We start from the raw sequence: 27,686 nt of genomic DNA on the forward strand, positions 1-27,686 counted from the left end.
TGATTTTGTTGATAAAAGAAATTTATTTGCTAAGAAATATAATAGAATAGAAACAATGTTTTTTTTTTAATTTAACAGAAATTACTCATATAATTAATTTTCAAAACTCTCCCTACATAAAATATTCCACCAAATTTATTTCTGTTAAAACTTGCGGAGTAAACGCACTGAAATCTAAACTAAATAACAGCACTCGCCCTATTTGGCAACATGGCCCACTGGTCCAATATCGCATATGACAGTGACAGCTGATTTTGCAGGTTATCATCTTCCAACAAAAAAAAAATAAAATAAAAATAATAGAGAAATCGCAAATAATCGCCCCAGAACGTAATAAAATGTTCATTTTCGATATCAATCACGGATAATCCTAAAAACCGCGTAATCCAGGAATCCAGTAAATCGTTACGATGGAACCTCCCGTTGTTGTGGAGGAAAATGGCAAAGGTGTGTATGGAAAAAAGTGCAATTTTCCATAAATGTTTTTGTGTGGAAATTTATCGATTTGTTTATTGTTTCAGACGTGGACAGGCAGATCGAATGCTTGGAAACCGCAAACAGGAAAATGACCGAGGAGTTTAATATCCAGAGGGCTAAATTAAAGGAATTGTTTTTGCAGAAAGAAGGTACCGAACCCTGATAACATTTTATGTAACTGTTAAGTCTAATAATAATCTTCTTATCGCTATGCGTCATGTAACAGGTTTTGTGAAACAAGGGCAATCAATTTGTTAATTGGGGTTAATAGCTGGGTTACTTTTATGCAATATTATGTGAATAAACACTGAAAAATTGATTATTCATAAGATCGGAGATAATTAACAAACATAAAGCAATGAACATTTTTATTGAAGTCTACACTAAGCATATAACAAGTTCAGAAACCAAAACTGTATATTATAAAGTCAAAATATCTATATTTCTAAAAATACTTGGCAAAATACACGGTGTTTAATAAATGGCATCAAAATAGGTAGGTAGTAAGGTTAGAAACTTTAACACTGCAATGTATTAACGGAATTCCCATTTACAAAATTCAAATATAAAATAATATAATTAATAGAGATCCTAGTATTTTTCGGATACATTAGAAAAGTTCTAAATAACCTTTAGGTATAGTACAACAATATTCAAATGTACTACAAACTGTCTCCAGCAAAGAAACAAAAAGATATACTTAAATTTAAATTATCACCTTTTTATTTGTGACCTAAATTGCAAAAAAGGCATTTGAAAGATATCCATTTCCTTGGGTCAGTCTACACATTCCATTAAAACCATAATTACTTCTATAAAATTGTGTTCCCAAAAGACAGCTGGGCCTGTCTGTTGAGTGGCCCATTTTTTTTTTTTATCTAAATAAATAATCTTTTAGCCGAGTTATCTAAAACAAGTGAGGAAAATGTGCGGTTACTCGATGAGGTCAAGAGGCTCAGAAACGAACTGGACGATGTCAAAAGTCAATTGGTCGTGGACAGCATGAGAGAGTCAGACTTTGAGGTGGAAAAACGTAAGGCCGAAGAAGAAATCGCGTCCCTTCAAAGACTAATTCACGGTATATAAGACAAAAAATTTTTATTGAATGTCAGCTTAAAACTGTTTTATATAGAAACCGTAGAAGAGTCGAGCTCGACGAGGACTTTATATGATCAAGACCTGCAAAAGTTACAATCATATATACAATCTTTAGAACGTGAAATTGAATATTTAAAACAGTTAAACAGTCAAAACCAGGCCAGTAATCAAGTGAGTGTTTACTTATACCACCATAATTTAAGTCAAAATATTTATAATCACTGTTTATATTAACATATTTATTAGCCAGTTACATTAAAATACATGATAAGGTATATTCACACTTTACCATGTTCAGCTATGTAGACCATTTGGTTTTACGCATTAAAAATGTACTAAAAACCCCAACAATTTTTAAGACATTTTATTAATTAATACAAAAACATCTTTTAGGAACACAGTTTGGCCCCTAGCGTGGTCATTAATGCCCTCACCAAAGGACTGGCAAAGAAGCTCGATGCATTTGGGGGCTCCCAAGAAGAAAAACAGGAAAAAGTATGCATCATGATTAGTTAAGAATAACAATTAAAAAAAAACATATTTTAGTCTCAGGAAGACGTGGAACTGTTAAGGTCTCTAGTAGACCCTTTGGAGGACCAAATTAGAGCCCTAAAGGAAAAACTGAGGGCCACCGATGAACTTTTGCAGAGGTGCAACGAGTGCAGACATCTTGTCAATGAGGTAAGGGCTTTAATAAGAATTTCACACTTTAGGCATGCATGTGCTACATTATTAAAATGAGTACTTATTGGAAAAACAGGCCTGTAGGACCTTAAGGGGCTCAAAAGTTTCCAATATTGTTAAATATTGGATTAGCATAGTATGTTTAAATGCATAAACATCGAGTTATGTTAATAATAAAAATATTTCTTTAATAACTCAAATTAACCTGAAAGGTCTCAATGTATTTACTCAGGTCTTAAGCCTACTTCAAAAAAAAAGGTCCCTCCACTTATCAAATCAAAAACGTAGCGGCATCAAGACTTCATTTGTCGTTAAAACACCACTTAGAGCAACCTAATACCCACTTTGGGAACTCTAGTCTAGTCTAGGACACATTTAACTATCAGTCAAATAAACTTAAATGGTTTAGATATGAAGAGAATCGTCCTTCCTTAGTATTCTACAGAGAGTAGCACTGAAGAAGTCGGTTTCTATAAGTAAGCTACAGCCAACCAAGTGTAGTTATTCCCAATATAGAGCGACCATTACTAGCAGGATTTCAGATTCTGATGTATCGTCGGCAAAAATTGTTATGTAGCTACCATTAACCAGGAGAGGCAAGTCATTAATAAAAAGTAAAAACAAAATGGGCCCAAGAACACTACCCTGTGGAAGCCCAGTGACAACAGTTGCCCAATCAGATATAGTCACCTGACCACCAACTTTCAATCTAACAGCCCGGTTTCTACCTGCCAAATATGATTCAAGCCGGACTTCTTATACCATAATGAAAGATCTTATTTAATAGTAAAGCATGATTAATGGTATCAAATGCTTTAGTAAGATCAAAAAAGAGACCAACAGATTTTAACTTCAATTCAAAATTATTCAATATATTTGTATAAAGAGATCTTATAGCATCTGATGTAGAGAGTCCAAACTGATGACAAAAGAATCTAAAAACACAATAAGTCTTCTTTTAAAAGACTTTTCAAAGATCTTTGAGAATACAGACAGGAGAGCAATAAGCCTATATTTACTCACTTCTGCTGTCTCCCCCTTTTTATGAAGAGGTATGACAACAGCTGTTTTTAGCTCTTTAGGAAAATATCCAAACTGATATGATAAATTCAGAAGATAGGAGAGATAATATGCTCAGCACATGCTAGCAATAAGTAACAAGGTACCTCGTCTACACCGGATGACTTTTTCCTGGAGGAAGATTTTATAATCTCAAGTGTTTCACCTTCAGTGAGAAGGAATAGAAAAAGAGATTGGGATAAACTGTTGAAAGGCACATTCATATTCATGGGTGCCTGAAAATTATCTGTGATCTTTCGCACTGACTACAAAAAAATTATTAAAGGTATTATCACTTTCCATTATCAGTAACCAAATTAGGAACACACTTTGTTCCGCGACTTGAGAAGTTCATGATTGAGTTAATAATTTCCAACGAGGCTCGAGTTATATTGTTAGAAGTAAGCAACTTTGTTGAATTATTGGCTTTTTTAGCATTTACGATATTTTCTCTATGTACCTTCAATCTACTTCTATAGGATGTAAGTAACTCACGGTCATGAACGGTCTTGAAGTATGAAGTCGTCTCAACTGTTTGCCCTCATTAATTATCAATGGTCATCAGTCCACTGATGAGACTTTCTGTTATATGGCTTCAATTGGTTTACATAAGGAGAGTTTATATTAAATAAACTGGAGAACGTGTCAAAGAAGTAAGAAAAATATTTTCAAAATCCAGAGTCTCAATGGCTGACAGACAATGTTCTTTAGACAAGGTGTTAAAAAAGTGTATGTTTTCAGAAAAGGATCTAGAACTCACCATAGAAAACTTGCCTAAATCGTGGCTGATTGGGTTTCCCAAGTCAAAGCTCATTATCTGAGCACAATGATCAGAAAACGACACTTCAAAGGTTTCAGTTGAAAACAATGCAGCGTTAGTGAATATATTATCAGTCAAGGTACAGGATGATCCCTGAGTTCTAGAAGGTTCAGAAAAAACTAGTTTAAGACCATATGAGCTAAATGCGTCCACAATATGTACTGTTTCTTTAAATCTGGAAATAAAATCATAATTAAAATAACCACAAAAACACATTAAAATATTAGGTTTACATAAAAGCTTTAACAGTTTCTCAAAGTACTCTATACAAAAAAAAACTAAAATCTTAACACTATTCAATTTCTTTAGGTGCCTTTACTTTAAAAAACTTTGTCCGAGGTAAGACTGTCACTCCCATCGTCTCCCTGAGTTAATTCGACATATTTGATGTTCGAGTTAGAAGATAATAAAAGGCACAAATGAATATATTGTATAATGATTTATTAACCGAATATTATATGAACTGTTACAAAGAAATTAAGATGTTATGTCAACCTTATAAATTTACAGACTAAATACGGACGAAAAACCACATAATCCATATAGTGTTATACAATTATAAAAGAAGTGCTTATGCTGCGGTATCTCGATAAAAGTCCCCGATAAATATCCCCATAAATTTGTTCTTAATGGCTCTTAAGGACTGTTGTTGCTGGATTTAAAAAATCATCTTTTTAAGTCTGATGTTATGGCATGTAAAATGTCTGAAGCCAGTTCATCGCAATACCTCATTGCAAATAATTTCTTAAATGCCCTGCTAAACTGAATGCAAGTGGGGTTTCAGGCATTTCCAGAGGCATTCCTAATTTGTTCAAAATAAGTTTTGATGAAATCTCGAATCTAGGTTTTTTTTTTATTAAGAACTTCCCATAATTTTAAACAGTGGCGGCTCGTGCTTTACAAATCTGGGGGTTGCAACTGTAGGGGGCCGTCGGTGATCGCGAATGAAAGACTAAAAAGATTATCGCTGGCGCTTTGGCGGAGGCGAAAACATTTTTCGGTGTCACACCCACTTTTAAACGGCCAAAATAAGCAAAAAAACTCGAACTTTTGATATAATGCAATAATTAAATAAAAAAAAACACAAACGAAAGAAAAAAAACTTTAATGACATAATACCCTAAAAATAGATAAAAAGCGTATGTCGTAATTATAAATTATTTAAAAAGAAAATCCATACGACGTCCTTTTGACTCGGCAAATTTATCAATTACTCTTTGATTGAAATCAGGAATGCTTTCCATAAGATCCCTTTCTTTCTTGGCTCATGGTGTTTCGTAGAAATGTTTTTATCCTTTTGAGAGTAGAAAAACACCGGTCTGCTTTAGCTGAAGCCATTGGAATGGTAATTAAAATTTTTAAAACCTTAATAGTTTCACTAAATGTTTCACTAAGCTCACCATTCTGAGAAATATAGTCAAACAGCACAAGTAGTCCCGAGATTGATCTAAATTCATGTGTTTCATAAATAACTTTTAGTTCTGTTCGGAGCTTTTGTTCTATAAAAAATGGGTAACACTTTATTGTTTCTTTAAATTTTATTTCAGGAAAATTAATACTATATTGGTTATACTACTTCGAAAAAAAAGACTAGCAGCGACTAAGTGTCCGGTAAAACTGAATCGCTCCTTTCCTTGACAAATAATAATGTCACATACTTCTTTTGCTTCTCGACAAAATTCTGTAGAGTCATCCAGCCTACGTCGTTTGGACGTGGATGGTTCCGATGGAGATGGCTCAATAGCGTCCGTGATATTATTTCTTATTTCCATTAAGTTATTTTCAAAAGATAATATGTAGGTATTTGCAAGAGCAGCGTCAATTTGCCTCGATTGAAATTTACTAAATAAAATATCCACATGAGGCATTATCTTATAAAATAGATTGAGCCAAAAAACAAAATTTCTACTTTGAAGAATTTTTATATACCCTGATGCCTGGTTTGTGGTGCTAATATTTCTGCTTTCGATTCTCATTTTTCTTTGAAGTGACTGTCCTTTGCGATGGGATAATGGGCTTTGATGTTAAAAGTAATATTTTTAATAAATCCATATTACATTTTGTTCTAGAATACTTGCGGGTATGAAATAATCGATATTTTCTTGCCTCTTTATGTCTCGCTTCTAAAGCATCCTCGGAAAGTTGTCCTATAGGTAAAGAAAATGAATAAAGTATTTAAGATCCGTGTACCAGAACCTTATGCAAGCTACTTGGCATGTAATACCAATTATATAAATCTAAATATAATTGTTTAGTCTCATCTAAAAGTTTCTTAAACTCTAGTACCTGAATGTGACAGCCACTAGAAAGAGTTCCAAGAATAGTCGAAAAATTTATTATAAGACGCTTGTCTATTCCTGTTATTTCAGAGCTTAAGTCTGGATTGTAAAAAAAGCGTCTAGCTGTATTGCTATCGTTGCTTGAGCCGTATTAGACATACAGAATAAAAAAAGTGAATATGGGTTTGTTTTTCATCGTCTGTTTATGTTTAGTTTTTGCTCGAATTTTTGTATTATCGATCACGCATTGTACCGATCAGTTAGTCTTAGACACTTTTGGTTTATTGTTGTTAATTTTAAATTTGCAAATCCTAAAAATAAAATATTTATGGAGAGTGTCTTCAAAGTGCTGCTGCTGCTTCGGTATTATACGCAGACCGCTTTCCTTTGCGGAATCATCCTACACCCAGATGTTTCATAAATCTTATTCAACGGGCTAGGGATACTGGCGATTTACGGGAACATCGTGGAGGGCATGCAGGAAGAGGAAGGAGACCTGAAAATGTTCATAGGAAAGAACAAATTTTAAATTTCATCGAAGAAGATCCAACAACAAGTACTCGAGTTGTTGCAGGGCAGGTCGGATTAAGTGAAACAAAAGTGTGGACAACATTGCGCGAGAATCAATTTAATCCCTTTCACGTTCAACGTGTCCAAGCGCTACTGCCTGAAGACTTCCCCCGCAGAGTTTAGTTTTGTGAATGGTTCCTACAACAACATGAAAATTAACAACAAAATTTTAGTAATGGACGAGGCAACATTCACCCGAAACGGAATTAACAATTTTCGAAATACGCATGTTTGGTCTGTTGATAATCCCCATACAATTCGCAGAACCAATTTTCAACACCGCTTTTCTGCTAATGTGTGGGCAGGTATTGTAAATGGGATACTTGTTGGACCATTTATCTTACCAGACCCGTTTGACGGGCGATGTTTATTTGGACTTTTTCCAAAATAATCTGCCTGTTCTGTTAGAAGACGTGCCACTGAATATCAGGCAAGCTATGTGGCTCCTGCAGGATGGAGCACCTGCCCATTTTAGACGAGAAGTGAGCGAATTTTTGCATATAAGTTACCCAAATCGGTGGATTGGCCGAAATGGACCAGTTGCATGGCCACCAAGGTCGCCAGACCTAAATCCATGTGACTTTTTTTTGTGGGGGTATATGAAAAGTTTAGTTTTCAAGACGCCTATCGACACACAAGAAGAACTAATAGAACTAAATAAATACTAGCACTAGCTAATACTAGCACGTATTGAGCAGGCTGCGGCAACAGTTAGACAAAAACTGATTTCTCTATTGCGTGCCGTTACGGAACAGTGGTTACGTCGAGCAAATCGTTGTGTTGAAGTTAATGGTGACAACTTTGAACAACTTATTTAAATTAGAGAGGACCGTACTGGACTCATTTTATAATATTTTGACAATGCAATTTTTTTATTTTTCGGTTTTTTGAATAAAGTTATTTGAAAAAAATGTTTATTTTACCGAGTTCTATACACAGTTAAAAAAAAAAGTATCAACTTAAAATCACCCTGTATATTCATCTGTCAAAGATATATCGGAAAATTTTTGCTTGTATTGGCTATGGCCAGAACTAGCATCAAAACCATATTTGCATATCAGCTCCACTTTTCTATTCTCCTGTATATTTGCTATTTTATTAATGCTTTGAGCTGTTGAATTTAATATACATATCTTGTGAATTAACTTCTGCTGAAATTCTGCTGAAAATCTGCTGACTACCGAGCGCAATAAATTGTATTTTCTTTCTGATAAGTCAAGATCTAAATAGAGAGCTAGTGCCTGATAGGAAGTAAGAGATGTATGTGGCGGCGATGAACTACTTACAAGTTTTGCAGCATATAAAATTTCATCAGATTTTTTTAGCGCGCCAAAGTTTCGTCCGCGTAGAAGACTCTGTAAATGGTTTTAGCGGCCTACCACGAATACGGGATGGACCAGCGACTTCTAAGTTTAAATTGACTTTTCTTCCGCCTATTAAACATTCTGGTAATGGTAACTCAGTTTGTAACCAAATTTTATTTTTTTCCATAAATCTGACACGCGATTTCTCGATGCTATACTCCATTTTTTATTAAAATGAAGGCAAATAATTCTGCTTTGCTTGGTGAAGTGAGTTTCAACTTGAGGCAAGGGATTGCTCAAATTTAAAAGGGAATGGATTTTTTCATAAATAAATAGGTTTGGATTTTAATTCCGATGTTCTAGCCATGTCTCAAAAAGATCCGCTTTCTTTATTGATTTGACATCCTCTGAAAAAAAAAGCTATTTAAAGCTTCGTCGCAGACTGACGCAGATAAACTATATACGAAATGATAATATATAAAAATGCATTAATAATAAAATGTAAAAACTACAAATAATGGTTTTAAGAGGCTTTTTTTATATGCCTTTTTAAAGTTTCAAATTTAAAGAGAAATATAAAATAATTGCAAACTACTTTTACATTTATTATGGTTAAATGATAAACGACTTTTAATTTTTTTAATACATGATATTAAAGTACATACCTTGTTGTACACTGTCCATGTTTAAAAAAGATTTCAACTTTAAACCGCTTGTCTTGAAACACCAACAAAGTATACTCAAGTTTTAATAACAAAAAGGTACTGGTCAACACACGAGATTTTTTTAATTTTTGGCGCAAATATATATAAACAAAAAAATGTTATTTGCGATAACATTTTTGTGGTATAAGGTATTTAAATACTTCTGAAAAATAAGTCACTTTTTCGTCTTTTGTCCATTGGTCGAAGCACTGTGCAAAGGTGCCAAAATTTACCAATTAAGTCACATTAAAAAAAAAATCGTTTTAGCCCTCAAAGTCCTCCGAACAAACCCCGGAGAAGAAAAACTTACAAAATTGTCATACCGCCTCGACGAACACCTCTTTCGACAATCCAAAGAGCGACGGTCAGGGGTGCGACATGTGCAGCAACTACGAGGCGGAATTGGTGAAAGAGCAGCGGAACGTGAGCGAACTTAAAACGAAAGTGGCGAAGGCCGAAAAAGCGGCGGAGAGGCACAAGGAGGAGCTGATCAAAGAGATCGGGTTCAGGTTAGCAGCGGTCGTTTTATTAACCCTATTGAAAATCTGTTTAAAACGTTATTTTAGGAAGGAAATGGAGGAAAAGTGGAACGAGAAACGTGAGGAGCACAAGCAACAGGTTCTGGAACTGACTAGAACCACTCACTGTACCGAGCAAGACTTAAGGGAGCTGAGGCAACTGTTTAATCAAACTTGTAAGGAAATGAAAGAGGAGCTGGGGCACCTCACTAAAGAAAGAGAGATGATTCATCGGGAGTTGGATAAGTAAGAAAAACCTCCTTCCTAATGAAATATCAGTTACAGAATTAACTTATTCACAGGTTGCAATACGAAAATGAAAGTTTAGTGGGGAAATACACGATTCATTCGCAACAGTTGCAAAGCGAGGCGATAAATTTACCCGATACTGTAGAGGTAAATTTGAACAAGATATTCATTAAGGCACAATTTATGTTTTTGTTTGTTTCTAAAGGAGTTACAGGAGCTGGTACTGCAGAACCACCAGAACCTAATTATAGCGAAAATAGGCAAAGAGGCGGCCGAAGAAAAAGTGAATAACCTACAGTCCGACATGATGGTGCTCAAGAGTCAAATCGAGCATGACCAGCACGAGAGGAAGGCTGTAGAGGAGTCTGTTGATTTTGAAATTAAACAGTTAAAGTAAGAGGGGTTATTTCCGAAAGGTTTCGCATTAAATAACGATCTGTATTGCAGGAAACAAATTGATAAGTTAGAGATGGAGAAGAAGGCGTTCTTGGCGAAGAACGCCGATGTGATAGAGAAGGATGCGAGGATAAATGAGCTGGAAAGCATCGTTGTAAGTAATTTTGGGTTTGGATCGCTAGAATGGCTGCAGCGGTGAATTTTTACAGAAAAAATTGGAAAATCACAACCACGAACTGAAAACGAGGGTGCATTCGTTGCAAGAGGAGCTGCAAACGGGGGAGACCGTCCAGAGGGATTTTGTCAAGTTGTCTCAAAGTTTACAGGTAAAAACTCCTAAATAACTCCACAAGTCTGGCATTTATAAGGAAACTCTTGGGTAAAGAAACGCATTAGCTTTCAAATGAAACCAAAATCGGTATATCGTTTAAATCCTTGAATAACGGGAAGAAAATCTAGTTTAAATAATCGATTTTTAATAAACCCAATGGGATCTGCTTATGCACTTGTAGTTGTATGATATTAAGAATTGTTGAAAATCTTGTCCATTTTCCTGTAAGCAATAATAATTTTGAACAATTTTAAGCTGGCCTATAAAAGGAATTTATAAGGTGCAGCTATTATTTTAGCAACGTTGTCATATTATTTTTTAATATGGAAATTTTCGATTCTGGAAGATTCAAGAAGTTAAAATTAATAATACAATCACATGTCATTCCATTACACTTACAATTCTTAAAATCTTTAACTCTGAAATATTAAATCAGAAAGACAACCAAAATCTATTGTGCAATTTAAATAATGTAAAACCATTATATGAAATGTGATAAATTCAAAAAAATTGTTAAAAATCAATACTATTGGCAACATGTTAAAATTCAGATCCAAGGAATGTTAGCGCGCGTCGTCTGGCCACTCTCGCATTTTTGTGATTGGTTGATTTGTGAGCAAGCGGACATTTTGGACGGTGGTTTCCAATGGCAACGGCCAGAGCTGGGGCGCGTCATCACATCGTTAGACGGTGAACAGCGGCGGCACTCTTTTTAAGCAGAAGTTGGTTTAGATAGCGCGTGTTAAATAATTTGTTTTTTTTTTATGGTTATCATGTTTGTTATATGCTATATTAGTTGTTATCCTCGTTGTTTGCTAAAAATTTTAAGACTTTTCATTTAGAAATTAAAATGAATAATCATTTAAAAGGAAAGCATTTGAATGGTCAGGCGCGAGAAGTAATCGCAAATTAATGTCTATAGAGTTTGCGATGAAGAGGCTTCTTTAAATTACCTTTAAAACAGAAATTAAGCCGAGCTACCATATGTACACTGGGGTTAGTGAAAGTTCGATAAAAAGAATTAGAAAAGAAGATGAACAGCGTAATATAAATAATCCCAATAGGATGTTACTATCTTTCGGTAACCACCGCATCCGCTCATCTGTTCTCACGAATTTTAAAGTAGACGTTGGTGATTAGGAGAATAGTATAAAACTTTTATGTAGAGCTAAAACAAGTCCCAACTTTAAAGAAAATTAAAAATCAACTAAACGCCGATGGTGCCCATTTTCCCTTCTCTACAGAAACACTTTGAAAAATTTTAAAGGCTAATGGATTTTTTTGGCGAAAATGTCAAAATAAAAGGAAAATATTAATGGAAAAACCCCACATTTTGCCTTGGAGGTACAAATATATTGGAAATATTGCCAAGAGAACCGCAATATTATTTATATGGATGAAACGTGGGTGGATAACGATCTGACCGTAGGAAAATGTTGGCAAATTTCTGATATATTTGGAGTTCCGAGTAACATTAGTTCAACTGGTAAGTAGGTGAACATAACTTTAATAATGATGAAAAAATAACTTTGTGATGCTAAAATATGTTTATTTTATACATTTATTTACAGGGCGTCTTATTCTTGTACATGCGAGATCAAACAATGGATTTTTGGAAAATGCTTCTTTAGTATTTAAAGCGAGACAAACCTCTGGTGATTATCATGGCCAAATGAACCAAACCAATTTTACCAAATTTAATGGCTTACAGAAAAGCTGCTACCTAATACACCTGCAAACAGCATAATCGTTTTAGATAATGCCCCATATCATTTGGTGCAAAAAGCCAAGACCCCTACGAAATCTTCGCTTAAGCAGCATATGATTGATTGGTTATCTAAAAAAGGTAAATATCTTTAGTTACCTATTGCATACTGTAAAAAATACATATTATAATGATGTATTGCATACGCATGCGCATTTCTAAATATTGCTTCTAAGATATTTTAATTTTCGGTTGAAGTTTTACGTACAGAAATTAATTCAGACTTTATTTTGACTCGCTTTTCTGAAAAATTAGCAAAAATTGTTTAAGAGAAAAAGGTACGGTTATTTCTTGAAATTTTTTTGTTATTTTTCGAGGCTTATGATTTGGTACAAATGCATAAGCCTCCTAATGACAAAAAAAATTATGTCATTGATAATATAATACGGCAACATGGGCATACGCAACACCCACTCAAAGACAAGGCCTTAGTGCTTGACGCGTGACGTCATCGATGTGGGCCACCGATTTTTAAAAACCAAGGGATTTCCTATGCTAATATATCAATATTTGGCTTATTTTAAAAAATGCTAGGAATAGAATAGAGTTCAGGAAACATTCAAAGATATGTTTTAGTTCTGGTTGAATGTCAGGTTAAATATTATTGTGTAATATTAAATGCAGACTCCTAACTCCCCTACATCTGCGCCAAAATTCAACATATGTATTTAGGTATTTATAATAATTTTTTTATACCATCAAGTAGTAAAAAATGTTATTATATACACATAAATACATATATTGAACTATTCCACACCTTGTCATAATTAAGAAAATTTAAAGAAAACTGTCATAATCAGGAATGTCATATTAATTAGAATAATTTAAAGTAAATCAATTGGATAAAGAACTAAATTAATTACCTAGGACCCACCTAGTCTTTAGATTCAAATATATATTTTATGTTTTTTTGTAAGTAGACTATTTAAAGTTAAAATAAACTTGATAAAGAACTATTATATTTTAATTAGTAGTGTTAGTGGCTGGTATATTATATATATAGCCTACTTCGTTAGGGTATCCAGTTTTCTTTTTTTACTTGTTTTTTTAATTGATCATTATTCTTAGTGCAATAATTTTTTAAAAGTGTATTGGATATACTTTTAATAATTATCTTTAAAACATCTATTGCATTATGACTAGTGCATCCATCAAAATGTAATACATGTTTTTGTGCAATAGAATATTTCAAAATTAAATGACACATGAACTGTCTTTTGTTATGGGTTTGTAAAAATATGTCCTCAAATTCATTTATTAATCTGTTAAAATTTATGTAAGTCAAAGATACAATATTTACAACTTGGTCTTGGGGATATAACAATCCTCCACGATTTAATTTATTAATTAGGTCAAAATTGTCTTCAACGATAAATTGCTCATTATATACCAGTTTTCCTTTACAGCTGTCACATTTTAGCTTTTTGACTGTAACATAGCAACAATAACCATAAATATGTAATTAATGGCAATATGTCCTCGATGCTCTGAAAATGATCATCATTTACTGAAATTTGGGACAACAAGGTTTGAATTTGGGAAAAGTCTTCTGGAGAGGAATAATTATCATCTAGGTCATAATCGGGAAGCTCATAGAACTTATTAATATTAATAGGGCCAAAACTGCGAGACTGAAGTGTTAATATAGATTGAATTCTAAGTCTCTTTTCTGTCTCATAAAACTGTCGTACAGAGATGTGATAATGACAGCAGTCCATAAACAGTATTGCTGAAAGCAGTTCTTGTTTGTCGAGTAAGAGTTTTAGAAAAATTACTAGGTTGCCAAGTATCAAGCCAGCTTAATAATTTTTCTAAGAATTCAATCTTGGGATCTATGTCAATATCAGTGAGTGTTTTTTAACAATTGGTTCTTGAAATATGTCTCGTTGATGTTTGCCTTTGAATGGGGTTTTGACATTCACAATTTTCCACCATGTTGTTATTATGTGGACAAAATCAGCAGTATCTTCAGAAAATGGTATACAGCTACCAAAATGCCTCAATGCTTCTACTACAAAAGAATTGAAAATTTTTAAAGAGAGTTTAACATTCTGTCTTTCTAAAGATGAGGGAAACAATGCTTTTTGGTTTAAAGAATAGCCAAACTTTAAAAGCTTATCATACTCCAGTTCATGTAATTTTGTAATTGCAGAAAAAGAAGCACATTTTTTCTTCGAAGTGTCAAAATCAGGAAAATAAAATTTTTGGTCTGGTTTAGAGTTAAGCCAATTATTAAATACACATTTAAGTAAGTGAACTGTGTCAAATAGGTAAAATAATGGCCTCTAATTATCTATGGGATGAGGATAAACAATGCTAAGTTGGTCTGCAGTAAAAAATGACTAATGGCTTTCCTGTTAATGGCATGATTATCACACTATTAAAAAACTATGTACCCAATCTCCTCTAAATTTTCAATAATTTGCTTAATAAAATTATGAAGTATGTCTGATGTAATTTTGGAGATGGGAGCTATATGAACTACTTCCTTAAAGCTGGAACACACACTTGTAATCATAAAAGTAAATGCCGAGGAAGCTAGAGACTTATTATTGACTGATGTTCCAGTGATATTACCACCTTTATAGTCCATGTAAGGGTCAATATGAATTTCATCAAAAGGTAGTGTCACAAATCTCTCATTATCCTTTAGTAAACTAAACACATTTCGGGCAATAAGTTTAAAACATTTTTTTTTCATCTATGTGGGGATCGGTCATGTGTTTGTTACAAATACCCATTATAGTTTAAGGATGTGGTAAAATTAGGGATCCATACCTAATTTCTTAAATACTTGTACGCATGAGGACTAATAGTATAGATTATAGAAGTCAAAACTATTGTACTACTTGAATATCAATCTGTACCTTTCCTTTGCAGTTGTAAATCGAACACACGTTTCATTTTATTTATGTCATTTGATGGTTTGACATGATAGAGAATAGTATGGCCAAGGGTATTGGTAGCAGTCTCAGTAGCAGTATTTGGATTTAAGTCACAGTCGGGGTTGTCATTATTGGTAACATTTTCCTCCAAAGGCAGGGTAATAATAGTAAGGTCTATTGCTTCAAGTATTGCATATAAATTATCTAAACTATGGGAAGTATATGGAGTTTTAAATTTTGATATTAAAACACAAACTGGCTCGCTATATAAAAAAGTTTCAAAAGTTTCAACCATGGTTTTAGTAATTCTATTGTAAAAATTTTACCTGTGTTGGAATCTTGAACTTAATATGTATAATAAAACGTATAATAAAGTACTCTTTATTATAATACCTTCAGGAAAATGAGCTTCACATACTTTGATGTTTGTGGGCTGAAAGTCATCTCTGTGTATGGCTTTTACCCATTTTCCCCTTAGATGTAGGTATATCATTAGGAAAACCGAAGACATGCACTTTAGGTCCGTTTTTATAGTTTCTGTTACAACCCGGAACACAACACTTTTGAGGCATATTTACACTCTGGTATTAACTACAAGGTAAACTAGGAGAAAAACATTAAATTAAACACGAACTAAAGTATTAAAGTTTGATATAAACAAATAAAACCGCGACCGAGAACCGGTTTTTCCGAGGATTTTTCTAGTCGGAAATTACGATTTTGCGATTTAAAAGTACGCGAAGAGTTTACATAAATATAACATACAGGTTTCGCGGAAATAAACAGTTCCGATTTTAGAAAAAAACACAAAAATGAGCTAATATTTATAACTATTTTTTACTGCGGATCCCGTCAGAAATACCGGCAACCACAGAACATAAATATAAACAACCTAACCTCTCGTTTCATCAGGTGGCACAACTATTATAGTAGATGCGCCGCTGTCAGATTTATATAGAAAGAACTATTGTACCTATATGGTATAGGTACGATATATAACTACTATTGGCAAGTAACAAGGTATTAGATAAATGATAAAATTTGAAAAAATGGAAATTTAAATTATAAAAAGAGAAATAAGGATGCACTCTTTTTTTTTTAACTAAATTGTAAAGTAAGAGCAGTTAAAGATATAGATTTAATTATTTTAAGATAGTAGTACATCATCCTAACGTTCACGGCAATCTGCAAAGTCTGGCAGCGTTGCAGGCAGCCTTCCGTGGACGAACAACGACAGCGTCAACAGCTGAATTCACGCGAAAATCAGCCTGAAGTGCATGGCCCAAACGTGTGACGTCACGAGCAAAATTTTTTGGAGCGCTTTGTCCTTTTGTAGAGGTGTTATTGGCATACGCCGTTAAGGACACCACCATATATGTGTGAGCTTAACCCAATTGAACTGGCTTGGGCTCAAGTTAAGCGCCATATACGATGTCGTAATACCTCTGGAGACCTGAGCCTCACTGAATTAAGGGAAGTATTGGATGATGCGATAAATTCTGTCACCCGTTCGGATTGGGAAAAAATTTGCCAACACGTTATCCACATCAAGGAGAAATATTGGCAGACAGACTATATGATGGAGGAAATTGAACCATTAGTAATAACTTTAGACAATGCTGATGAATCAAGTGATAGCGACCTTGAAACTGATAATGATACTGTCACTACCATGACAGTGAAACTGTCATTTTCTTTTAAATAAAAAAAATTTAATATTATTACTAGTAAAGTATCTTTCTTTTTGATCTAACATTATTTTAAATTTGTCTCTAGGATAGGATTATAGGCTTGTAACTCGTAAATAGATTTCGGCTTTTTATACAGGGTGTTTGGAAGGTCGATGCAAACTCTTGGAGAGATGATAGGGCAGCTCATTTAGAGTCTTTTAAATCAAAAATACCTTAGTACAAAGTCTTATTGTTTTCGAGATATTTGAGACTTGCATATGAAATATTTCATCATAAATAATTAATTAAATAAAAACACTCGAAAACCGTAAGACCTTTTACTAAGGTATTTTCGCGTTAAAAAACTCTAACTGACCTCGCATATTATATCCCCTCGACAATGCATCGACCTTGCAAACACCCTGTATATGATCAAAAATAACAATCGAAAATCTCAAATATCTCGAACACGGTAAGACTTTGAACTTTGGTTAATTTGGTATAAAAGACTCCAAATGACCTGCTCACATCACATCTTTAAGACTTTGCATCGACCTTCCAAACACCTTGTATAAAATATACGCTTTGTTAAATTATGCATGTAAAAATTTATTAACATCAATTTGTATGAAAAATCTATAAAACAAACGTAATTTACATCTATTATTTTGTTCGTGTAAGATCATATCGCACGCCACTGAACACACGCGGAACGAGCGGAGTTACCTTCCGTCTCACCTACGCCACTGTGGCCTATTGATAATTTAGGGGAACTTAATTTAAAAAAAATAATAATAATATTTAATAAAATAATGATGTATTATTATTGGTAGATATCCGACCAACCCAAATTTATAGCAAAACATTAAAAAAAAATGTAAACACAGGAAAAATATAAGGTAAACATTGATAAAAATGTTAATAGACTTTTCTTGCAGTATTTATCAGTTAGTTCAGCGTTGTGTTATTGTGTACAGGTGCATTTTATTTAAACAAATTTGGTGATATTTTAAACATCATTTATAGAGGTACGTATACATTTTTTTTTTATAAGATTTAATTGTACTCTAAAAACTATAATTTTAAAAAAGTGACAAAGATCTTAAGATAGCGACTTTTTAAATTAAAAATCTTCCGAGTGTCGCCGATTGTGGGTTTCAAATTATGGTCAAAATAAAGCCCATTGTTTATACTAAAGGGCATATATAAAAAATGTTGCGTCTATCTGCTCCTTTTAACAGGAGGTTATTTTTTTAGGATGAATGTTTACACCGTTTTGCGCATGGAAATTTTTGATATATGGATTAAGCACCGAACTAGTGGAACAAGAAAGAAACTTTTAGAACATTTCGGGGAACAGGACATTCGAAGTAAGAAATTACTGGCATCTTTTAATAACAAAGTCGCTACAGAATGCTACCGAATTAGTTTAAAACGGCAAAAAAGCTATCGCAATCGAGCTAGGTTCTTAAAGTCCCAGAATCCGATAAAAACCCTGGAAGACCATCAAAACCCTTTCAAGACTGTTGCAAGAAAACCCAAAAAAAGAAAGCTAGAAAGTTAACAGAGTCTTTTTCTCCAGAAGTATTAGCAGTTGCAAAGGAACTGAGTCAATTTCAAATCGGCAAAAGAGATACAGCGTTATTAATAAAAGAACTTTCCTCAAGTTCTTCCTCTAGTAGCACCAAATTGAAGAAAATAATAAATTCAACCTACAATGAGGCACAAACCATAACACCTGACCAAGCCCTTGCAATGATAATCGATGCAAATTTATCTACCTATCAATATAACCTTATAAGGCAGCAGTCTAACCAAATTTCCAAAAATATGTACCCATCCTATAAAATGATCCAAACAGCCAAAAAAATGTGCTACCCATCAGAAATTTCTATTTCTGAGACAAGAGCAGAAGTAAGTTTGCAGAGTTTAGTAGATCACACGATTAAAAGATTGGTTCTCTGCCAAGAAAGTATCTTCCAGCACCTTGATCTCCCCAAAGACATGGCCATTATTTTTAAATGGGGTTGTGATGGGTCTCAACAGAAACGTTACAGACAGATATTTTTGGAGGATGGTGCTTCGGATGAGAACATGTTTAGTATTTCTTTGGTACCTCTTCAAATATACTTTGAAGAGAAAGGCACCAAAAAAATATTTTGGGAAAGTAGAACACCCTCGTCGACCAAATACTGCCGACCAATAAAACTAGTGTATGCTAAAGAAACATCCGATTTAATAACTGCTGAGGTACAAAATATTGAAAACCAAATACAAAATCTTAAATCTATCAATATTTTTTGGGAAACAAAAGTCATTTTAGTTCAGCCCTTGCTTCAGCTAAGCATGATTGATGGCAAACTTTGTTCTGCTTTGTCAACATATACGTCTTCACAATGCTGCTTTGTGTGTGGTGCATCTCCCAAAGAGATGAACAACCCCGAAAAAAATTTTCAAAAAAAAGTGAATGGAAAATGTCTTTCTTTTGGTTTGTCACCACATGGTTTTCGTTTCTTAGTTTTAAGCTTCATTTTAGGAAAGGACTGATTGATCTTATCACACAGAACTTGAAAAAATAAAGTAAGTGGGTCAGAAGCCGTTTCAAGTGCATTCCAATTTACTGAAGCTGTAGCAGCAGAAAAAGCATTGAAATTTCTCCTGCTAAAAATTCTTCCCATATTATGAGATGAAGATGATACAGTATTATATGGCATTTTAGCAAAAATAGCTTCATAGTCGGAAATACCAGATGGACTCCCATAAAACTGTGCATAAAACGTCATCAAAATTTGTACAGGAATAGTCAATTGTAGTTGCAGATGGGGGATTATCACGGGCAAATGAACGAAACAAATTTTACGAAATGGATAGAAGAAAAACTGTTGTCCAATATTCGAGAACAGACTGTTGTAATTATGGACAACGCCCCCTATCACTCTGTATTAGCAAGTAGTATCCACAAAATCCTCGACAAAAGATGTAATAGTAAATTGGCTCAAAGACAACAAAATTAATTTTGACGATTTGAAAATTAATTCTGCAGGATCAGATTCATGGAATGCATCCTGCATATAGCCTATAGAATTGAAATTAAAACCTGGCAAACCAAAGGCGAAGAAAATAAAAAAAGGTGGCAGACCGAAAAAAATATATTCAAGACAGATTTAAAAAAGAAATGGGTCTCTTGGTAGATGTACCTACACAACAGGCAGGAAACACGAACGATGGAAATACTTCCCGACGATTTTTCCGAAATGCTCAAAAATCTTCTGAAATAACGGGAATCAGCTTGGAATTAATTCAAAAGTTTCATGTTATTTTGGAAACGCTTAATTGTGGATTTGCCGTTAATCCAGAAAAATGTGATAAGTATGCGGAGGATACAAGAAACCTTTATTTACGGGAGTACCCTTGGTATTACATGCCTAGTACCGTGCATAAAGTTTTATTTTATGGGAAAGATATTATTGCCTCTTGCCTTGTTCCCATAGGGCAACTTTCCAAGGAAGCGCAAGAGGCGAGGAACAAAGACCAAAGAAAGTATCGTGAACTGTTTATAAGAAAAGATTCTAGACTTAACACAAACACTGATCTTTTTCAAAGGTTACTTATATCCTCTGATCCTTACATTACAAGCCTTCGCAAAAGTAATACTAAAAAAAGAGGAAAAATTAGTCGGGAAGTATTTGCGTTGCTTGAAGAACTTAAATTTAATGAATCAAACATTAGTAGTGGTGAAGATAATGACTCAGACAGCAGTTCCTAGTTTAAAATAATAGATTACCTATTTATTATTTTTAGCATTGTAGAATTGCGTTGAATTATTTTGTTTGTTATTTTGTAGTTTTATTTATGCAGCAATCCCTTGGAGAAAAAATATCTGAATTTATTTCTGTTGCACATATTTTGTTACAATTTTATTTTTAGTAAACTTACTAAGGTATTCTTTTATATTTACCTATTATAGTATATTCTTTGTTTGTTATTTATATGTCATGTAGGTACAACTATTTACAAAAAGCGGTCTTTAGTTGAGTTTATTAGTATTATATTGCTTATTTTTGCTTATACCTATGTACATAATATTGATAAAATTGCATTTATATGTTAAACATAATTTTGAGGTTAATTTAATTAAAAAATTATCTTTAATTTATTTTAGTTTTATTACAAATCAAATTTGAGAAATATTTACACACAAATATAATACAAAAATATCTTTTTTTTTCTTTCAGATTTAACACCTTGGTATTATTGTGTTAAAATAAACTATTTCATCAGAAACACCCACTCTATAGACAATTATTGCTACAAAATCACTTTAAATATTACTTAGCAGTTCAAACCAATGAATTTAATAGTTAAAAACAAAATTTTAAACTGTTTTAATTAAGTTCCCCTAGATTATCAATCGGCCACACTGTGCTACGCCCCGCAGCTCATTTAATATTTGTCAAGCTGTACAATCTGTTTTACAACTGTTCCCTAACATTTGAGAAAACTTAGTATAGACAGTTTCCTTGTTTATGGCGCATTAAATCTTTAGAGTACAGAGACAGAAACAAAAAAAATGAGGCGTACGAAAATAAAGAAGTTGATATAAACGCAACAATACAAACAATAAAAAATAAAATAGATTCATTACGCGGCGCATTCGCAAGGTCTGGAACTGGGACGGATGATGTTTACAAGCCACATTTATGGTATTTCCAAAATTTGGTATTTTTAAGCGACCAAGAAACTTCCCGAAAAAGCATATCGAGTTTGGATACAACTGAAGAAGATTCTTTGGCGGAAAATAATATGGTAAGATAGAAATGGTGTTTTTTGTATCTCAAAATATTTTTTTTAAACTTTTTTAGCAAGCACCGCAATTTGAAGGAAATTCTATGTCTCCTAATGCATTGACATCGGAAGATCTAAATTCGGATGCACCTTATTCCTCAAGCTGCTCAAGTGTATCGGCAGTGAGCAAAAAACGGAAATTGAAAAGAAAAAATGAAAATTCTAAAACTATGGCTGAAGAGGTGTTGGAAAAAGTGTCCAAGCAAATTGATTATGTTAATGATAAATTCAACATAGCTGGTAAAAATATAGCTAATAAACTAAAATCATTATCTCCTGAAACGGCTATTATAACAAAAAAACTATTGAGTGATATTTTATTTGAAGCTCAAATGGGTAATGTAACAAAATATTCTAAGGTAATTTTACAAGATTATCGCCCACAAAATATTTATAATATATCATCAGGTTCGCTCACACAAGATAATACCAAAGAGTTTTACAGCTCATTTGGCAATGATTTGCAACAATCCCTTAGAACATTGAAAGGCTAGAAGTAGCATGCCGTGGAACTATGGGCAGGTTTGTTTGCTCGCAACATCTCTGATGCAATGATGCCAAGTGCTTATAGAGAAATAGCAAAAATCACTTTATATATATTTGTTCTTTATTTTTTTTCCATAATCTGGTGACAAGTGATTAAGCTCTTGAAACGGTGGAATCATCAGTGCTTAGGTCCTCAGGATATCATTTTGATTTTACCCTAGAATAATATACATAAAAATATAGTATTACCAAAATTAAAAAGAAAAAATTAAAAAAATGTATTATGATAATCCAATTGATCAATAAAATGTATGTTATTATAGAGAATCTTTGTAATGTCATACATTTGATTAATTGCATTTAATTAAACAAATATAATACAATAAAATACCATATCACTTTTAAATAAGATATATAGAATAGGATGATACATGGCATAAAACTAGTAGTCTATTTTGAGTGTATTTATACCTTTTCCTTGGCAGAGTCAGGGAATGTGTAGCAGTTAAACAAAAACGGCTTGGATGAGAAATAGTAATTGTTGACCTAGACTCCACGGTTACTGTAGAACTATAATTCTCAGATGCAGTTATTGTTGATGATGAATGATCAGATCTGTAATTATACAAAATTTGGTGTATCAAGAATATTAATCTATTTTAATTATCCATACGTGTCTATATTAGCTTCACTGTTTGTACTATATACCATTTTGAAAGCTAAAGAAGTTTTTGCACTCTTCAGGAAAGCTACTCCTGTAGCTTTGAAGGGTAAATCACTTGGTAAATTAACTGAATTATTGGCTGCTGTGTTTTTAACCAGTGCATCAGAAATCCTAGTAAAAAAATAGTTTTACACACATACCTAATTTAATAAGTATTAGGTATAAATAAATCTTATATGAGTAACACTAATACTTTTTGTGAAGAAGCTGTATGTTTTACAACATAGCCCAAGCACAAGTTTTAAAAGGTTGTTTTTTTAGCTTACATAATGTTGTAAATAAAAGCATGCAAACCTTTATCAATAATTCTAAGGTAAAATATACTCATACCTATAAATATACTAGAAAAATATATTTAAAAAAATTACCTTTGAGGTAGAGCTGATTTTTTTAATAAAGTCTGGCTACTGATAATATTATCTCCCTTATATCACTTCTAAGGATGTGATCTGAACAAACAAATATGTTCTTTTTAAATGTGTTGATTTCCATTAATGAAACCCATTGTTCCCTTTGGGCATAATCATTGGGCAATCTATAATAAGTATTTGATATTTAATCAAAAAGCAGAAAAAAATTACAGTAATAAATTAATATGTGGTGCCAATTACTATATATATTATTGTAAGTTGCAATAAGGTAAAACAAAAAAAAATTATGAAACAAATTTTAAAGAAAGACAAAATTGTCTTTATACATAGATATCAAACTATATATAGATAGGTACATAGGTATTATGCATTTTTTCTGCCAAAACAACAAAAAAAACATAAAATCCTGTAATAAAACCAGGGACAAAATTCTAGTTTTATATCTTTTATAGCCTATTAATAGATGAATATGTTCCAGAAAATATTTAGATTTAAAAATATAAATATGTTGGTATTTTACGCACACTTTCACATTCAAATTTTTATTAGGTTTATATCTATAAGATCCCCTATTCTACGTTTATGATGATGGTTACCCCATGATGTGATGTTATGAAAGTATCGGTACTTACTTGTGAAAAGATCGGCTTGAATCACGTTTTTATCATGATGCGGGACAAACGACACAAGTTTTTGCCATCCTAGCAATTTAAAAAAACACTAAAACGTGGCCTTTTTTCCTTTTTAAACCAACAATTAAAGAAAATACACGAATCCCGAATATAAACAAAGAGCCGTTTGACAGATGACACAACGCGTATGGTTTAGGCGCTTAAGCTCCGGTGTTGTCGCTTCAAATTTTTTAGAAGCAGTTTTAGGGATAAGAATGTTAATAATTTTGTTTTTTTTTTGCTTAAGGATATATATTTATTCTTAAAATAGGTTAATTGTAGTATTTATACTTTTTATTTTAAATTTTTCTATAAAATATAACAGAAATAAGTTAAATTAACGTTATAATGTTTGTTAAAATATAGCTAAAAATTTCCTCCGTTGGAAATTTGTGTCGACTTGACAACAGAGAATCGGCACATATGTTTGTAAATAAAACACCCCTCTTGCCCCTGTGCACATGTTGGACTCAAACAAAGTTGTTGTTTACTAATTCTAGCCTTTCAATGTTCTAAGAACAATCCTTATTATTATTAAAATGATATATAAGACTGTTATGGTGTAATTATAATATTAGGGTATTATATAAATAATTTTTATGTTCAAGAGTACATGTTTAGTTTATGTTATATTGTTACTTATGCACCTTTAAAGATTAGTATTTGTTTAGTAAAACTACTTGATTATCAAAAATGCATTTTATTTATTGGGAAAAATAAAATAGCAAAAATAAAAACTGATTTCTCAAAGAATAATTCCATGTATGTATGTAGGTATTCAAAATAATATATATACATATATGTATAACTTTTTTTTAAATTCTATTATCTTGCCACATTAATACGAGACTGTTACTTCCTTTGTAATTATAATAGAAATAACCACTATTTGGGGGAGGAACTCTTTTGACATGTTTTCCATCTACGCTGCCCAAGCAGTTAGGAAAATTCCATTTTTCTTCAAATTCGTTTGCAATTACTTTTCAGAATTTCGAAACTAAAAGAAAGGATACTGCTTAAAAACCGTATGACTTCCTAAGTAAAATCCCTTTTATACATACCTTTAAATAGTCCTTTTTTAAAACTTTGTAAATTGCATCGCATGTTTCCGGAATAATTTGTCCCAAAGACTGTGGAGAAATTGCTGTGGAAAACTTTAAATCTTCATATGATCTTCCTGTTGCAAGATAACGCAAAGTTACTGTTAGTCTTTCGTGTGAAGGAATGGCTTCCCTTAACTGGGTGTCCTGTTTAGTAATATAAGGACTTACCAGCCGTAACAATTCTAAGTATGTCTCTTCATCCATCCTTAAATAATTAAACCAATCTCCTGGTGCAAGTTCTGATAATAAGTTAACATGCGAAAAAGTTCTTCGTTTTAAAAGCCATTTTTTCACCCAAATTGACCTTCGTTTTTTCTTTTCACTTTCTTTACTTAAAACGGCAATCGCCGCCGCCGCTGCTAACAATTGTTTTCTCTTCATGACGTAATGAATTACGTTGAGCACAAGACGAACACAAATTTACTGCCAGGATTGCCCGCAGTGTGTGGCCAAAAAATTCAGCGATTCAACATGACGTTCCGAATCGCGGCGATGTGAACGGATGAAAAAGAACGAAGTCTGTGGGGGGGCATTAGGTCTAATACATTAAAACTCAATCCGTAAGATTCAACTCGCCATACGTGTATATACCATTTTATAACATCGCTAGAGTTGGCGGAATACTGTAATGTAAATTAGTGGAGTGTTGACGCTCTTCTAGTGTGTCACATGTCAGTGTTCTGCCGTAATAAGATTTTAGTTTGTTTTTTTTTTTATTTATTCGGTAATTAATAAATCAATTATTATGTGCAATATGCTATTTTTATATATTTACTGTATATTAGGATCAAAATAATTTTTGGCCATGGATAAATGGCTGCACTTAAATAAGAATGGTAATGATGCAAATGATAATGCTACAAACTCAAACTTAAAAAGACATCTTAAATCAAAGCTTGTTTCGTATGTCAATAAACCAAAAGAATATTTTGAATAATTTATAACCGTTAATGAAAAATATTTTCTAGCGTCATATGAAGTTTCATACTGTATTGCTAAAAATAAAAAGCTGTTCACCGTTGAAGAAGATCTTGTATTACTTGATGCTAGTTAAAGACACTCCCTAAGTTTTTCCTAGTGTTATTTTCCTACCTATCCGAGTCACCCTTTATTGTCTTAAATTAAAACAATACCTTGCTTGGACTCCAAGGCGAGAAGCGAGTGGCCCTGTCTAAAATTTTCAACCTATTCTGTCCTATTAGGTAGTAGATATAAAAATAAATAAAGTAAATGAGTATTATGAGCACAGATATTAAAATAATTGATTTAAGCAGATATCTATATTATAGAGAGTTAGATAATTAAGTGAACCAATGAGTTTTTCTAATTTGTTTGAGACACAGGTGTATAGGTGGAAACCGAACAAAGCTACTGTTAACACCCTAAAAGCGACCATACAATATTTAATGAATAAGACTTAAGGATATTTTTAAACGTAATGAAGCGTTAAGTGTTTATAATCGTGTCATTTTTCCCCCGCAGATCCAACTGGAAAAAATCCGCGAGGCCGACCACCAGGTGCGATGGCAACACGACGAAGACGTCGACGCCTGCACCAAGTGTCACTCGCAATTTCCGCACGCGAAAAAGAAAATCCACTGCCGGCACTGCGGGCAAATTTTCTGCGCCAACTGTTTAACGAAAATCGTCGAGTCTGGGCCGAATCGACGGCCCTCGAAGGTCTGCGACGTCTGTCACACTTTACTGAACAAAAGTTCCGCCCCTTACTTCAGTGAGGAACCACCGACGACTTGAAGTCATACTTTCATCGTATTAAAGTCGAAGTTACCGGGTGATAAAGTGTGTCACTTTTGCAGTAAGGAAGTTTGATTTTGTCTCAATGATTTTTGTATGTTTCGTCAGATTCTTTGTTAAATTATTATTGACGGTTGCTTTAGGGGAATTTTGTATAAATGATGCTGCTGATATGGCAATTCTGACATTCCAAAATTGCCAAGAAAAACTACCGTTTGGGTCTGATTTGTGATTAACCGTTTTCCCAAGAGTTTATCAAGTTGTATATATAGTTTTCAGAAAAGATATATAATGTACAGTGTCCCATTTATTAATTTAAAAAAAAAAAAACGAATTTACGTTTATTGAAAGCTCGAAGCTTAATCGTTTGTTATTCGCAATATCCAGTATTGTACATTAAAGAAAAAAAAACATCACTTGCACTGGCTGTAATTATTGTACTAATTAATATCACTTCTCGTATGGTGCAATCCGTTACATGCTGCTGGTAAGCTGTAAAAATGTACTAAATCAAGTTTAAATTCTGCCAAATAAACGTTACATTTAAACATACTATGCGGGTACTTTTTATTACTCCTACTAGAACATTATTCTCAATAAGTCTTGTTAAAACCTTTTTGGTAAAGAAACCCATCAGCTTTCATATGAAACTAAAATCAACAAAATCGGTAGATGAGTTTTCGAAATATTAAGATTTTTGTAAAGCCTTTGACAATATTAAGTTTTTTCAATTTCAATGGACAAACTCCCCAATTACATTAAATCCGTTGAATTTACGAGGAAACTTGTAAAGATCTTTTTGCTAAAGAAACTCATCAGCTTCCATATGAAACTAAAATCAACAAAATCGGTACATGAGTTTTCGAAATATTAAGATTTTTGTAAAGCCTTTGACAATATTAAGTTTTTTCAATTTCAATGG

General features: G+C 33.0%; 1 protein-coding gene across 1 annotated transcript; it reads left to right on the plus strand.

The window, feature by feature from the left end:
- Positions 1–233: 233 nt before the first annotated feature.
- LOC126746981 (rab GTPase-binding effector protein 1) lies at positions 234–27,316 on the plus strand. Its single transcript, XM_050455404.1, has 13 exons — positions 234–447; positions 522–626; positions 1,376–1,555; positions 1,610–1,746; positions 1,969–2,070; positions 2,122–2,256; positions 9,263–9,504; positions 9,562–9,759; positions 9,816–9,909; positions 9,968–10,155; positions 10,210–10,312; positions 10,368–10,484; positions 26,492–27,316. The coding sequence occupies exons 1-13, from the start codon at positions 411–413 to the stop codon at positions 26,762–26,764; spliced, it is 1,911 nt and encodes a 636-aa protein (XP_050311361.1). The 5' UTR covers positions 234–410; the 3' UTR covers positions 26,765–27,316.
- Positions 27,317–27,686: the final 370 nt, after the last annotated feature.

The sequence above is a fragment of the Anthonomus grandis genome, chromosome 18, assembly GCF_022605725.1.
Source record: "Anthonomus grandis grandis chromosome 18, icAntGran1.3, whole genome shotgun sequence".
Classification (NCBI taxonomy): domain Eukaryota; kingdom Metazoa; phylum Arthropoda; class Insecta; order Coleoptera; family Curculionidae; genus Anthonomus; species Anthonomus grandis.